Raw genomic sequence first — 14,804 nt, forward strand, 5'->3', positions numbered from 1 at the left:
TCTTCAGGCGCATTAGCAGGGAGCTGGAAGAGAAGTGGAGTGGCCAGGACTTGGACTTGGCTCCATATGGGATGCTGGTTCCCCAGGCAAAGGCTTAACCTATTTTGCCGTTGGCTCTGGCCTCTGCTTTTGTATTGTTAAATCCATTGAAAAGTTACGAAGTACAGTAGTATCATAAATACCTGTGTACCCTTCAGCCAGAGGCCCTAGTTGTTAGCACAGTCTCATGCTCTTTTGCCTGCGCATTTTGTAGCGTCTGCAGGAGATTCCTGGGAAGGAAACAGAGGCACAGTCAGGGGAGCAGAGGAATTTCATGGAGAATTTCATGGAAAATGCCAGTTATGAAAGCACTCTACCTGCATCTCAGAATTTCTTGCACCATCATAAACCTCCTTTCATTCGTTTTCCATGAACGTTTTGTAATCTCCTGGACGAAGGCAGAGGTTAAGGGGAGAATTTCTTTTGTGGAGCATTGGAGAAATGTTGCAGACATGATGGCCTCTCACCCCCCAGTTGCCTTAGCATCTCTCCCAGGAGCCAGGAGGACTGTTTTGCCAGCTTTCACCCTTCCCAAGGAGACCTAATCCCCTGGAATCTGAGCCCTCCAGCACCCACGACCTGTGAGCTGAGGTGTGCGGGTAGTGATTGGCTCTGATGCCTCACTGACCTCATGTGGAAGAGTCACCCCACTTTGTGCCTACATGACCCCTGACCTATCCGGCAAGTGCCAGCTAGCTGGCTGTTCCCTCTAGGGTGTGGCAGATGAACACGCAGGGATGGGACCCTGTCTTCTTGTTGCATCACACCAGGAGATAGGGGTGCCTGCTGTTTGCCCTTGGCAGCGCCAGCTTCCATGAGTGGTGGAGGTGGTGACAGACAGGTATATTTCCCCTTTCCTGTGTGATGGGTGAGTAGTCCAGGGAGTGAAACCTTGGCACAGGGCGCTCTTGGGTCCCAGCAGCTGTACTCTAGAGGGAGATTTTCAAAGTCTCTTGCTTCTCTACCTTTTATAGCTGCGGCTGCCTCTCTCCACGTCTTGCATCTTACAGTCTTGATTAGAGCATTCTCTGTGATAGGATCCACTGCAGGAGGCCCCAAGCTTTGTCTTTTGTCAACAGGAGGATAGAGGAGGGCACAGCCAGAACTGCTGTTCCCTTGTGCAGCTCGAGCCCAGAGAGAAGCCAGCTGCTGGCTTCACAGACCTCATGAGGTGGTAGTGTTATTGTTGGTATCCCAGAGGCAGAAGTAACTCATCTGGCTCAGTACGCATGCCACAATGGCTGGGGCTGAAGCCAGGAACCAGAAGCTCAATCCAGGTCTCCCGGGAACACTCAGCACTCCCTCCCAGGATACAAATCAGAGGGAAGCTGTAGTTGGTAGTCAAGACCAGGTACCCAATAAATGATGTCATTATCCTGAAGTAATATCTTAATAACCAGACCAACGGCTGCCCCACCACTGAGTTGATTTTTTGTAATGATATTGGCCTCTGAAGTTTCCAAATCTGTGTGTGTGTCTGTGTGAATTCAATAATGCTTTGAAGTTTTTAAAAATGTACAAATTTATTTATTGTGAAAAGTAGAGTGATTGGAAGACAGAGGACCTTTCTTGCTGATTCATTAAGCCTGGACTGAGTCAGGATGACAGAGTCCAGTACTGGCGGCCGTCACCTGCCGCTTTCCTGCTGCATTTGCAGGGAGCTGGTTTGGAAGCAGATGTCCCCCAACACACCCAGCCAGGAACTTGAACCAGCATTCCTGTATGGGTTGCTCTTGAAGGCAGTCCCTCAACCTCCTGCACCACAACACACATGCCTGAAGCTGTGTGGTTTGTTTGTTTGTTTGTTTGTTTGTTTGTTTCATCAGCTTTTGGAGTGGGGGGTAAGGCCCTTCAGGACACCTCCCTTTCTGGAAGGGACCCAAACCCCTGTGCAGTGCCCAGGTCCCCAGGGAGTCATGTCTGACACACGAGTGCCTGGCAGCTTGTCACACCTACTTGGGAGGACCCAGTGGATGGAGGACAGGTGGGGGAGTGCCCAGGCACCTCCAAGTGGGCTGCACGGTTCTGGCCCACTTCCCTGCTCTGTTGATTTCCCAAGTGAGCAGTGGTCCTGAAGTTGGTGCCAGCCACTCCCAGCCCAACCTTGGCAGCCTCGAGTCTCACAGGGGCTCCATCTGCCCTGCAGGCTCTGGGCAGGTCTGTGCCCAACACCTGGGTGTTGCATGGCCGCTCTGCCTGCCCCAAGCTGTGGCCTGCAAGGCATTTGGAGGGTGAGGGTGGCATTTGTAGCATCCCTGTCAGTTTTGCTAAGAGAGTCAAATCGACTCTTTTTTTTAAAACTGATTTTTTTTAAAGTATGTGTTTATTTTTATTTGAAAGGCAGAGTTCTTCCTTTCACTGGTCCATTGGCCACAATGGCCAGAGCTGAATCCATCTAGAGCCAGGGACCTTTTCTGGGTCTCCCTGTGAGTGCAGGGTTCCAAGAGCTTGGGCGGTCCTCTGCTGCTTTCCCAGGCCACAAGCAGGGAGCTGGAAGGCAAGTGGAGCAGCTGGGACATGAACCGGTGCCATTTGGTCGAAGTATTAGTCTGTTACACCACTGCACTGGTCCACTCCCCACCTCCTTTCTTTTTTTTTTTTTTTCAGTTTTTGAAATAAGGCGTCTGGCTTTGGCATCTCCATGAGCAGTCAGGGAGCAAGTCATGTTGCGGATTCAATTTCCCGCTCCTCCGCCCTGCAGCAGGGAAAGGCTAGAGTGGAGCACCCCAGCAGCGCCACGAGGCAGGGCCGGCTCAACTCGCGCCTGCCGGGGGCTGTGGCCTCCGCTCTCGGCAGGCCCTGAGCCAGGGGAGATAGGAGAATGCGATTATTCTCAATTAGATTAATAAAGAATAATTGGATGTCATAAATCAAGTCCTCCTAGGATATTGTCATGGGAAAACTATGTAGCGAGAATTAATTAGTTTTCAAATAAAGCGTTTATTTTAATTGCTTGCAATGATGGAGGCCTTAATTGCCGATGCATCATTCTGGCCTGGGCCGAGGGGGTTGTTGTAACGTGACAGGTTTGTTTGTCCTGGGGAAAACAATAGGGGAGGCCCTGATTGCATCACCTCACAGTGAGCCTCCGTGGCTTGGGTGCTGGGAGTTCTGGAAACTTCCTGCCAGGCCACGGGCAGGTGGGGCAGGTGTGGGCCAGGCTTCGGCTAGCTGTCGCTACATGTGTGAGCTCTTGCACACGTGTGCTTTTCTGCTTGAAGACACACATGTGTGCATCTGAGGGTTGTGTAAAGTGTGAGCCATGTGTGCAGTCTCGCAACCTGGCTCCATCTACCAGCACTTGCCCTCTGAGCTCCGTGTGACTTGTCCGCCAGCCACGCCTCCCGGAAGGGGCATCTCCTGGGCACCATGTGCCTCTGTCCATGGCTGCCACCTGTCTGCTCAAGAGAGAGAAAGGCGGGGTGAGGGGTGGACAGTGCTGCAGGTAGGCTATGCTGTCCTGCCTCTGCACCTGCTTGCCTGAACCCAGGGTCCTGGAACAGAGATGGTGTGGAAGCCAGTGGGGCTGCTGGCAGCCAATATGGGGAGGGACTGCTACTCCTCCACCCTCACCCCCGCACACCTGGTGCTCCTGCAGCCTGAACAGGTGTAGCCTGAGCAGGCCACATGTGTGCTGGGGAGTTGGCCTTGCCACAGCAAGGGCAGCCATGCCTTGGGGCAGAGCCCAGCAGTACAGCTCTGCTGCATGGAGAAGTGAGACTGGGTGGAGTGTTGGGTGGCCCAGGAGGCGGAATACCAGCATTACCCGGGGGACTTGAGATGCACTTGAGGTCCCAGGAGAAGGACGGACAGCTCAGGAGCCTGGACTCAGTCTGGCCACCAGAATAATCTATCACCTACAGGGGACAGGAAGCCTGGAGGTGGTAGGGGACCTTGGACAGGTCGCTGAACACAGGTATAGGCAGGTGAGGACCAGAGGAGGAGCAGGTGCAGCCCTGGGTTAGGGATCGGTTGGGTGCAGATCCTCAGAGGGTGGGGCACAGGGAGAGTACTAGTGTCCAGGCAGGACTCCCAGATGTCCAGAGGAAGCAGGGGTCAGCACTGGGGCGTGCTGAGTGCTATGCTCCTGGCTCAGGGCTGTTCTCAGGAGACCAGGAGAGACTCCCCGGCACTGACATGTTCTCCCTCAGTCCCACAGGTGTCCGCACGCTGCCCAGCATGGTGGACGCCAGCCACCTACCACCTCCACCACCGCCGCCAGATCCCCAGTTTGTCCTTCGAGGCACCCAGTCAGCGGTGCATGCCCTGCATTTCCACAGAGGAGATGAGGCTCAGGGCCACCCGTTCCTCTTCTCAGGGTGAGTAGCCATTGCCCCTCACCCCCTGCCCTGGGCTGAGTTAGGCCACTGGACACACTGACCTTCCCATTCCTCTCCCTTGAAGCTGCACAGATGCAGCCAACAGCGCAGGTGCACACAGAGCCATTGGATCTGAGATTCCAGCCCTCCATCTCCACCCTGCCTCCTGCAGAAGTTCCCAGGGCTTCTCCCAGGCTGGGTAGCACAGCTCCCATCCTCTGCCATGCATGCCTCATCTCCCACAGGTGTCAGAGTGGCCTGGTGCACATCTGGAGCCTGCAGACACGGAGGCCTGTGGCCATCCTGGATGGTCATGGGGGCCAGTGTGTGACCTGGCTGCACATGCTGCCCCAGGGGCAGCAGCTCCTCAGGTGAGTCCAATGGGAGCCAGGAGCTCTGTGGGGGGCCCTGAAGCTACATCTGGTGGCTGGAATTGAATGGCAAAATGAGGGAAGCCAGGAACAGCCAAAAGGTCCACCCAGGTTGGCTGCAGCATGTGGAGGGTGCAGGCCAGCTTGGTGTCCCCTTGCAGCCCCCATGCTCGGGAGGGCAGGTGGATCTGACCCCTGCCAACCTCACCATCTTTATGGGCTCCTCATGGCTTCCAGGGGCCACCTCAAGGGGACGCAGGACTGGGTGGCTGCTGCCAGCTGGACACATAGTGGTGTGGGGGTGGGGGGGCCCAGGGTTCCCAGAGAAGATTTGTGGCCATGGGGGGATGGGCAGTGGTGATGGCATCTTGCAAACTGAGCAGAGGGGAGGTAGATCCAGAGTGGAGGAGGATTCCTGCTCCTTCTCTCACCTCTCCCAGCTCTGTTGGTAAACTCAAAGACCCTGGGAGCTGGGGCCCATCACCAGGTTAGCACAGCCCACCTGCCTGGTGTCAGGAGGTACTGCTCCTGGTGCTGCTGTCCCAGCCGTGTGACTGAGTCCTGGGGCTTAGGGCACCAGGCACAAAGGTTTACTTCAGCATGCTTCTTTTTTTTCTTTTTAAGATGTATTTTTTTTTTATTGCAAAGTCAGATATATAGAAAGAGGAGGAGAGACAGAGAGAGAAAGATCTTCCATCCGATGATTCACTCCCCAAGTGGCTGCAACGGCCGGTGCTCAGCCGATCCGAAGCCGGAAACCAGGAACTTCTTCCAGGTCTCCCCTGCTGGTGCAGGGTCCCAATGCATTGGGCCATCCTCGACTGCTTTTCCCAGCCCACAAGCAGGGAGCTGGATGGGAAGTGGGGCTGCCAGGATTAAAACCGGCGCCCATATGATATCCTGGCATGTTCAAGGTGAGGACTTTAGCCCCTAGGCCACTGTGCTGGGCCCACTTCAGCATGCTTCTAAGGCAGCTGTATTGAGGGGGCCAGCTCCCCACCAACCGCTCCACTGCGTCTGTAATCATCTTCTATGACCTCTGCTTATCCAGACTCTCTCTGAGGCATTAAGCCTATGCATGCATGAATGTGTACATGTGTGTGTCTGTACATGCACTGACCCAGCCTTCGTGGAGCTCACAGCTGGGTCTCCAGTGCCCTTGGCTCTCCTGTGGCATCAGGTCTAGGGTGGCAGTGCTGGCTGCTTGTCCCCACACCCTCTGTACCCACAGTACTGCCTGGACAGGTGCCCACTGAGAAGTGCCTGAATGTAGAAGGATGGCTCTGCCCATGACCGCATGCTGAGCTGCAATTCCAGCAGGCCTATGGAGTGACCCCCGCCTTCTGTGTGCGCCTACTGCCGCCCTTGGGGTCCGTACCCTTCTTGTTCAGGGCATGCACCTGCTGCTGCCAACCCAGCTCAGGTCTGGGAGGACAAGTCTCTTCCACTCTGCAGCCAGTGCCTTGTGGACAAGGGGCATCGAACACCCCCCCACACACATACCCATCAACAAAACACTTCTGTGCCGGACTCACACGGTCCGCCACCCTCCAGAAGACAGCTAACAGGTGACAAGGTTCCAGTGTTGTCTGAGGGCAGGGACCCAGGCCCTGGGTCCTCCTAGCCTTGTCCTAGGTCCCTCCCCCTCCATACAGAGGGTCTTGGTCCTGGTCATTTGCAAATGCTGCACAGAGCCACATGCACCAGGAGCTGTCATTTGTAGAGTGTTCAGCCCTGGGGGCTAGGGGAGGTGGACCCTGCTCCTCTAGGGCCTAGCTACCCCAGTGATGTTGGGCTGTGCAGGAACCACGGCTGCTGTCAGCAGGCAGGGTGGCTGCGGGTCAGCAGCGCAGTGGGCAGAAGGAAGGTGTGGAATGCCCAGGTGCGTTTGCAATGCACTAGAGACTGTGACCAGTGCCGACGGCTTTGCCTGGCCTGCGCTCAGCTGTGTTTGCAAAGCTGAGCTCCTCACCCCGCCTCCGCTGCCCGAGTGGCCCCTGAAGTGCGGCCTCCCTTTCATGTCACACCCCAGCTCCACTGCACCTGTGCCCGCAACAGCCACCTTGGCAGGGCCTTTCTTTGACTTTTTTTTTTTTTTCTGCATGTGAAGTGGAGCACACTTAGCCAAGAGGTGCAGGAGTAGAGTGCAGGCTGTGGGCTGCAGGCTGCGGGCTGTTGTATTAGCAGAGTGTGCGCCCACCCCGGGGACCTCCTGACAGTCCCTTGCCCACTGCCTGCAGTATGCCCTCCCCAAAGGTTAGGCTACCCCCAGCCTCCCACCCCACCAGCAGCCCCAGAGGCAGCCGCTTCACTCCTTGGACTAGTCCTGACCATTTGTTCCTTAGTTTCCCTGCAACGACTCCTCGACTTTGCTTTCCCATGAGGCCACGCGTGGGGCTGCACTGGGTTCTGTTGCTCTCTGCTGTGTGTGTGTTACTCTGTGTCTTTACCTGCTTCTGCCTGGATGCCTGCCTCCACTCACCTGCAGCTTGGGCTGTGCATGCTCAGCCCTGTCCAGAGCGCCCTTCGGGGTGTTGTCAGCCACTGGCATTAAATCTCTCTTGGACATTTCTTGGTCTCTCATTGACTTCTCTCTGGGATTGGCTGCTCTTTACTTAGTGGTGCATAGGCATCTTTCTTATTTCTTCTTTTTTTTTCTTTTTATTTATTTTTATTGCAAAGTCAGATGTACAAGCAGGAGGAGAGACAGAGAGAAATATCTTCCTTCTGATGATTCACTCCCCAAGTGACCACAACAGCTGATGCTGTGCTGATCCAAAGCCAGGATCCAGGAGCTCTTCTGGGTCTCCCATGCTGGTGCAGGGTCCCAAGGCTTTGGGCTGTCTTCGACTGCTTTCCCAGGTCACAAGCAGGGAGCTCCTGGATAGGAAGTGGGGCTGCCAGGATTAGAACTGGCACCCATATGGGATCCTGGTGCGTTGAAGGTGAGGACTTTAGCCTCTAGGCCATGGCACCGGGCCCTCTTTTTTTTTTTTTAAGATTTATTTATCTATTTGTTTTGTATTTTAAATATTTTTTTAAATTATTATTGGAAAGGCAGAGCAGATTTACAGAGAGGACAGAAAGGTCTTCCATCAACGGATTCACTCCACAAACGGCTACAATGTGGGAAGCTGAGCTGATCCAAAGCCAGGAGCCTAGAGCTTCTTCTGGGTCTCCTATATGGGTGCAGGATCCCACAGCTTCATTTACTTATTTATTTATTATTAGAAAGTCAGATTTACAGAGGGAAGGAGGGACAGAGAGAAAACTCTTCCACCTTCTGCTTCACTCCCCAAATGGCTTGCAACAGCCGGAGCTGAGCAGATCTGAAGCCAGGAGCTTCTTCTGGGTCTCCCACACAGGTACAGGGTCCCAAGGCTTTGGACCATCCTCAGCTGCTTTCCCAGGTCACAAGCAGGGAGCTGAAGGGAAGTGGAACAGTCAGGACTTGAACCAGCATCCATATGGGATCCCTGTGCATGCAAGCTGAGGATGTTAACCACCAGGCTACTGCCTTGGGCCCATGTCCTAAGGCTTTGGGCCCCCTTCTACTACTTTCCCAGGCCACAAGCAGGGAGCTGGGCAGGAAATGGAACAGCTTGAACATGAACCTGCACACATGTAGATGCCAGCACTCGCAGGCGGAGGATTAATCACTGAGCCATTGAGCTGAGCCCTGGGATTTAGTTTATTTGTTTGAAGACAGAGTTATAGTGAGAAAGATCTTCCATCTGGTTTACTCCCCATATGGCTGCAGTGGCAATGCTGGGACAGGCTAAAGCCAGGAGCTTCTTCTGTGTCTCCCACATGGATGCACAGTCCCAAGCCCTTGGGCCACCTTCCCCTGCATTTCCAGGATATACTAGCAGGGGGCTGGGTCAAAAGTGGAGCAACTGGGACTCGAACTTGCACCCATATGGGATGACTGCATTGCATGTTGTGGCTGGTCGAGGAGTCTTTTCTTATATTCTGGATATGGTACATACTTTTTATCGCAGCTTTGTCTCTCCTATACAGGGGCTCACGTTTTTCACTCTTTAATGATGTCTTACGATGAACTGAGGTAGGGGGTGGTGCAGTTGCATATCAGACTAATCCTCTGCCTGTGGTGTCAGCTTCCCATATGGACACCAGTTCAAGTCCCAGCTGTTCCTGTTCCCATCCAACTCCCTGTTTGTGGCCTGGGAAAGCAGCAGAGGATGGCCCAAGTCCTTGGGCCCCTGCACCCATGAGGGGGCCCTGGAAGAAGATCCTGGCTTCAGATCAGCTCAGCTCTGGCTGTTGCTGCTTTTTAGGGCACAAATCAGTGGAAGAACTCTCTCTCCATCTCTCCTTCTCTCTATAAATGTGCTTTTCAAGTTAAATAAATAAATCTTTTTTTTTTTTTTTAAAAAAAGAACCAAATCACTTATTCTTATAGAGTCAGATTGGCCAGGCCGTGTTGGTCTACTCCCTTCCTTGGCCAGTGCTTCTGTGTCTTGTGGAGGTGACCACGCCTGAGGTTGTGGGGATCTGGCCCTGCCTCTCAGGAGGGTGCACAGGAGATTCTGATGTGGGCTTTGTCTCCATCCAGGGTCAGCCACACTGGCGTCCAGGCATGCAAGCTGGGAGGGGAGGTGGGCTAAGCAGACAGATGGTGGAGCTCCAGGGGCGGCGGTGCTTGTGCCTACGGAGTCTGTCAGTACATGTGGGGCGGAACCAGTACCCTGGTGGCTTCTGATTGGCTCCCTGCCCTGGAAGAACAAGAAGGAATCCTGGGGGAGGTGGCCAAGCCCAGGTCTGCACCATCCTGCTGATGGGACTCCGTCAGCTATTCCCAGTTTGGGCTGCTTCAAATAGAGCTGCTGTCCATGCGGACTTTGGAAGTCACCCCCCCGAGGCAGGGAGGAACCGCTGGGTGCTGGAACAGAGGGCAGGGAGTGCATGTGCCATGGAGCGTGCATGCCACGGAGCGCGTACTCCACGGTCTGCTGCACGTGTGTCCTGCTTTCAGGCGCCCTGGGTGCCAACTCAGGGTGGAGAAGCCCTTCCTCAGCCCAGGCTCCTGATTGGCCCAGTCGCTGGAACTGTGGTCCCTGCCATCTCTCAGCTTTGGGGAGGGGGTGAGGAATAAGGGCAACAGGCCCCACTGCCTGTTAGGCAGGGTTCCCAGCACCCTCATGGGAGCCCCACATCCCCCTCTTGCTTTGTCAGCCAGGGCCGGGACCTGCGCCTGTGCCTGTGGGACCTGGAGGAGGGTAGGAACGCCATCGTGGACTCTGTGCCCTTGGAGAACGTGGGCTTCTGCCGCAGCTCCGTCCTGGCTGAGGCTCAGAAGCCACACTGGATGCTCGCCATCCCCGGCAAGGGCAGCGACGAGGTGAGAAACAACCTGCTCCAGGGTCCCCCTTGCTCCTCCACCCACTCCCAGCGTGGGGAGGTGGAGGTAGCGGGGACACTGCCCACCACAGAATCCCCTATGGAGCAGCGAGGTCTGTCATCTGACTGCAGCTCCAGCGGCCTCACAGCTGAGTGGGCCTGGCAGGTCACTTGTGAGGGGTCCTGGGGAGCACATATACGCACACACACCCAGGGTGGTGGTAAGAATCATTAAGGGGCCCTGGGAGAACTGGCCAGCCTCTGCCCGTGTTCAAGACAGCTCTTGCAATGGCCAAATGTCAAGGCCACAGCCACGAGGTCAGTGGGGGCTGGAACAGGAGGAACAGTTGGTGGCTGCATGAGGTGGTGGGGGCGAGAGACCCAGGCCCTGGTGGGATGCAGGAGGTGTGAGGGTGGGCACCAGTGTGGTGACTACAGTCTCCTGGGGAGGTGGACAGGGCCACACCAGAGTAGGGAGATCTGCAGCAGGTGGTGCTCAGGTCAGAGCCACCCCAGGTGCCATGGGGCAGGCCAGGCTGCACAGCAGTGTTCCTGCATCTCCCTAACACTGTCCCCCGCCCCCACCCCACCCGGAACTTATGCAGGAGAAGGGGGCGGGGTACCCGAGTGGGGGAGGGGGAGGGCCCCCTGGCCCCCAGCCTTGGTAGCTCAGCTCGGCTCAGGCAGGGCGGCTCCACCAGGACCGGCAGCCCAGGGCCCTGCACACAGCCCCCAGCTTGGCCCATGGCCAGGAGGAGTCGTCGTGGCTTCGAGCAGATTCATAAATAATGAGACGGGAACAGGCATTTATTTGCTCGTGATTGCGTTTAAATCGCCAATTAGGAGCTACACACACTTCTGTTGCTGGGCTGCCAAAAACCTGCTAAGACTTTTATTAATGTGAGAAAGGGGTGTGCTCTCTTTTGGATGGCGGCAGCCAACTGTGCCAGCTCTTCCCAAGACGCTGTCCGCCTCCCCCCACCAACCCTGAGGGCCCACACTGGCAGCCGCCCTCCCCTCCGTGTGCTCCTGTGGGTAGCAGCCTTGGGCCGGCACATGGTCAGCAACTGCCCCCATGCCAGAGGCTGTTTGTAACCAGCCTCCTGGCTCCTGCTCCATATTTTCCAGGAGCAGCCAGTGTGAGGCAACCTTGACATCCGGAAAAAGAGGCTGTCTTCCATGTTCCCACCCAGAATCTGCCTGGACCAGGCCCTGGAAAAGCCTTTTCATCCATGCCCAGACAATGCTCAGAGCCCAGCCCCCCAAAACCCTATGAAGCAGGAGTGTACCTGGGGTGCCAGGTAGAAGGCCCCTGCCACAACCCTTACCCACCAGGGCTCCTTGCTCTCCTGCCTGCAGGATGCAACAGTCATCCATGCTCCCACTTCTCCTGGCTCAGAGCATCAGTGCTACCCTGACACACAGTGCACCCGCTGACCAGCTCCTGCAGAGCATGCGCCCCAGGCTTCCCAGTGCCCCTGCCCAACCCCTTGCTGGCCTCTCTGGTCTGGGACACATGGTGGGCCTGCTGACCTCTCCCGTAGGCCTGCCCTTCTCCCCGTGGTTGTGGCTAATTCTCCAGGGACACGTCCCCATATAGCCCATCATGACAACAGCAGAGAAGAGCTCAGAGCCCCAGCTGCACCTCTGCCTGACCCTCTGGGCCAGACCTGTGGCTGTTGCACCTGGGTTTCCTTGGCTCTCCCTTAGCAGGAGCTTCTCCTTGGACGATTTCCCCAAAGGAGCCTGAGGCTCCCAGGGCTACCTTTGCCTCACGCTGCATGCCTTCTGCCTGCATGCCCCACCTCTGGCCAGTGCAGCCCTCCTGGCCTCAGGGGGCCTCCCTTCCCAGCAGCCTCTCCTTTCACATCTCCTTTCACAGCTTCGCCCTCCTGTATTCTGTTCCCTTCATCGCATGGCCACATGTGTTCCTCTTCAGTGTCTTCTGTCAGGTTGTCAAGCTCACCCGAGGCCCCTTGTCACTGGGGCTGAAAGGCAGGGAGCTGTGTACATATTCACATGCCCACACACTCACACCTATGCCCATTTCTGTGTGCAGATAAGTTCATGTGTACATGTGCTGCTGTGCATGCAGGATGCCCCTCTGCATCTGGGTCTGACAGCTAGGATCTGAGAGCACAGAAACACCTCCCCCAGGTGAAATCACCTGGCCTGGCTGTGGAAGGATCCGTGGCTGACGGCAGCAGGTGTGGTCCCAGCTGCCCAGCCCTGGCCCCGCTCCTGTTGTGGACTGCTGAGCAGGGCTGCTCTCAGCTGCCCGGGTCCCTTGGGCACTGTCTCCCAGCATGACTTTACCTGCCTGGTTCCCAGGTTTCTTGAATGTGGACTGGGACAAGCTGGGGCTGACGTCAGTGGGCAGGAGCCACCCAGGACAGTTGAGGTCTACGGAGGTCCCCCAGGACTCTGAGCCCTGGCAGTAACAGTAGATGTGCCACATGGCTCCCAGGAGCCCCACAAGGGGAGCTGCTCATCCTTGGGACCATGGGTCAGGCAGCAGGGTCTGGTTCTGGCCTCGGGGATGCAACACCTAAGTCTGCCTTCTCGGGGACTCAGCCGACCCTGGAGATGGTCTGAGACAGAGCCTGGCCAGCCATAAGGGCCAGCCAAGTCCCTCACTCCCTACTCCCATTGAGGTGACAATAGTCGTGGGCCTGGGAAAGTCAGTCAGGGACCCTACTCAGGTTCACTTCTTAGGCCAGTCCCTGGCACCCCCTATGCCAGGTAAAACCTGCACAGGACAGGGAGGCAGACAGTGGCCCACAAGACAGACCCCCAGGGCCTGGGCACCCAGGAGCTGTGTGAGCATTGGTGCCTTGCACAGGCGCTCCACGCATCCTCATGGGGGGGACTCCAGCTTCCCGCGGGCGGTGAGCAGGAGCAGACAGAAACTCCCAGGCACAGCAGCGGCCCTGGCTCGCCGCCTCCCCAGTCTCGTGTTTGTTTAGCATAAAGCGGCCCTGGCGCTGGCCCAAACCAGCCTGTTTCTCACCGTCAGGTCCAGATTCTGGAGATGCCATCCAAGACGTCGGTGTGCACCCTGAAGCCGGAGGCGGGTGCCAAACCGGGCATGCCCATGTGCCTGGGGCTGTGGCAGGTAAGCTGAGCGCGCGCCAGCCCCACCCCATGGCCACGCCTACCACTGAGTCATGCCCCACGCAGGGCCTGATTTATCCCCAGACCCCTTCAGAGAACATGTGCACACCACCTCCCCCCACAGCCCCTGCTGCACCCCCAACCCCCGGCAGCTCCTGTAAATCATGTCCTCCCTCCACGGACCCCCCAGCAGGCTCAGACCTGCCCACGAGTGGGGAGGGGACCGTGGGGTCCATTAGCCTAGGCACTCTCGGGAAGGGACCAGGCCTTGGCTGCAGTTCCTCACCAGGGTGACAGAAAGACGCCGACTCAGCCACGGTGCCTTCCTCCCTCCTCTCTTATAGAGGTGGAAGTGGAGTTCCCCCATGGCCATGCCCAGAATTCCTGAGCCACAGCCCTTTCCATCTTTCTAGATAGACTGTTCTTCCTGGGTCAAGGGCCTCAGTGGCCAGGGTGGGACTTGTAAAGCTGACAGAATGGCCAGCTCTCCCTCAGGTACTCAACACTTGTACCTCTGCCCTTTTTGTGGGGTCGTGTCTCAGGAGCTAGATCAGAGGTCCTAGGAACCTCAGTCCTAAGCGGACACCTGGCTCGGGGTGTCTGCTGTTCCCCAGAAGTCTCCCTTGTCCCATTCAGCTCCAAAATGCACCCTGTGCTGGGTTGCGGGGCAGGGATGGGAGGCAGCTTCTGCCTCAGTGCCCTTTGAACTCTGGCTAGAGAATCGGGCTGCAGGCTTGTGGCTTGGGGGTGCCTGCATGCGTGCATAATGGGATCCACCTCCGCTTGCTGTGTTCCTCTCCTCCCCCCGCCCAGTGCCAGCCCCAGGCGCTGCTGTCTGCAGACAGAAGCTCTGCTTGGCACCCAGCCTCCCCCTGCAGCCTTGTGACTGCGGAAGTTCATGTTGGACCCAGAATCTACAGTAATCGAGGCAGGACAGGGTGCCCCGGGCAGGATGGGGGTGGCTGGGGAGGTGGGGCTCCTGGGCCAGCAGGTGTGTGTCCAGGCCTAGGGCGTTGGCTCTACAGCACCTGAAGGTGCTGGGGCCACAGGGACACCCCTGGCTGCACCCACTGGCTCCTATCCACCCCCCACCCCCGGGAAATGCAGTGTTGCACAATCCTGTAAAAAAATTCCAGCAGGAAAAAAAATGGTGTAGGAAGGAATGTACAAACTTGTCGGGGTAATTAATGCAGCTGACAGGAGGGCAGACGGCGCTCTGTTCATCAGTGTTATGGCCCGGCTGAGCATGACACGGGCAGCCCTGCAGCCTGTTCATCCGCCTGCCTCACGATATGAGGCAGCCAGGCTGAGGTACTACCCACCTTCCCACCTCCCCAGCCAGGAGCTTTGGGGACCCCTGAGGTGGCAAAGACCCTGCCGCAGGCCACATCTGCTCCCTCTATAGTCCCTCCCTCTAGGCTGCAAGTGAGAGCCAGAGGACACAGAGTCAGTCCTTGTCTCCAGGTCTCCGCAGGGGCTGAGGGAAGAGCCAGAGAAGACCAGAGGGGCCACTTCCGGTCCTGCACACTGCAGATGTCAGGAGGCCTACAAGGGTGTGGCCACCAAAGCCCCTCTCCCATACTCTGCCCCCAACCCCAGA

General features: G+C 56.8%; 1 protein-coding gene across 1 annotated transcript in view; it reads left to right on the top strand.

The window, feature by feature from the left end:
- The window catches only part of GNB1L (G protein subunit beta 1 like), a 52,716-nt gene that overhangs the window by 25,358 nt on the left and 12,554 nt on the right, over nt 1-14,804 (top strand). Inside the window, exons 5-8 of the mRNA XM_058657015.1 lie at nt 4,191-4,358; nt 4,604-4,729; nt 9,926-10,091; nt 13,107-13,205. Coding sequence (XP_058512998.1) covers nt 4,219-4,358; nt 4,604-4,729; nt 9,926-10,091; nt 13,107-13,205 — 531 coding nt within the window. The 5' untranslated portion in view covers nt 4,191-4,218. The remainder of the gene's footprint in view (nt 1-4,190; nt 4,359-4,603; nt 4,730-9,925; nt 10,092-13,106; nt 13,206-14,804) is intronic.

Source organism: Ochotona princeps, chromosome 29 (assembly GCF_030435755.1).
Source record: "Ochotona princeps isolate mOchPri1 chromosome 29, mOchPri1.hap1, whole genome shotgun sequence".
In the NCBI taxonomy this organism is placed as follows: Eukaryota; Metazoa; Chordata; class Mammalia; order Lagomorpha; family Ochotonidae; genus Ochotona; species Ochotona princeps.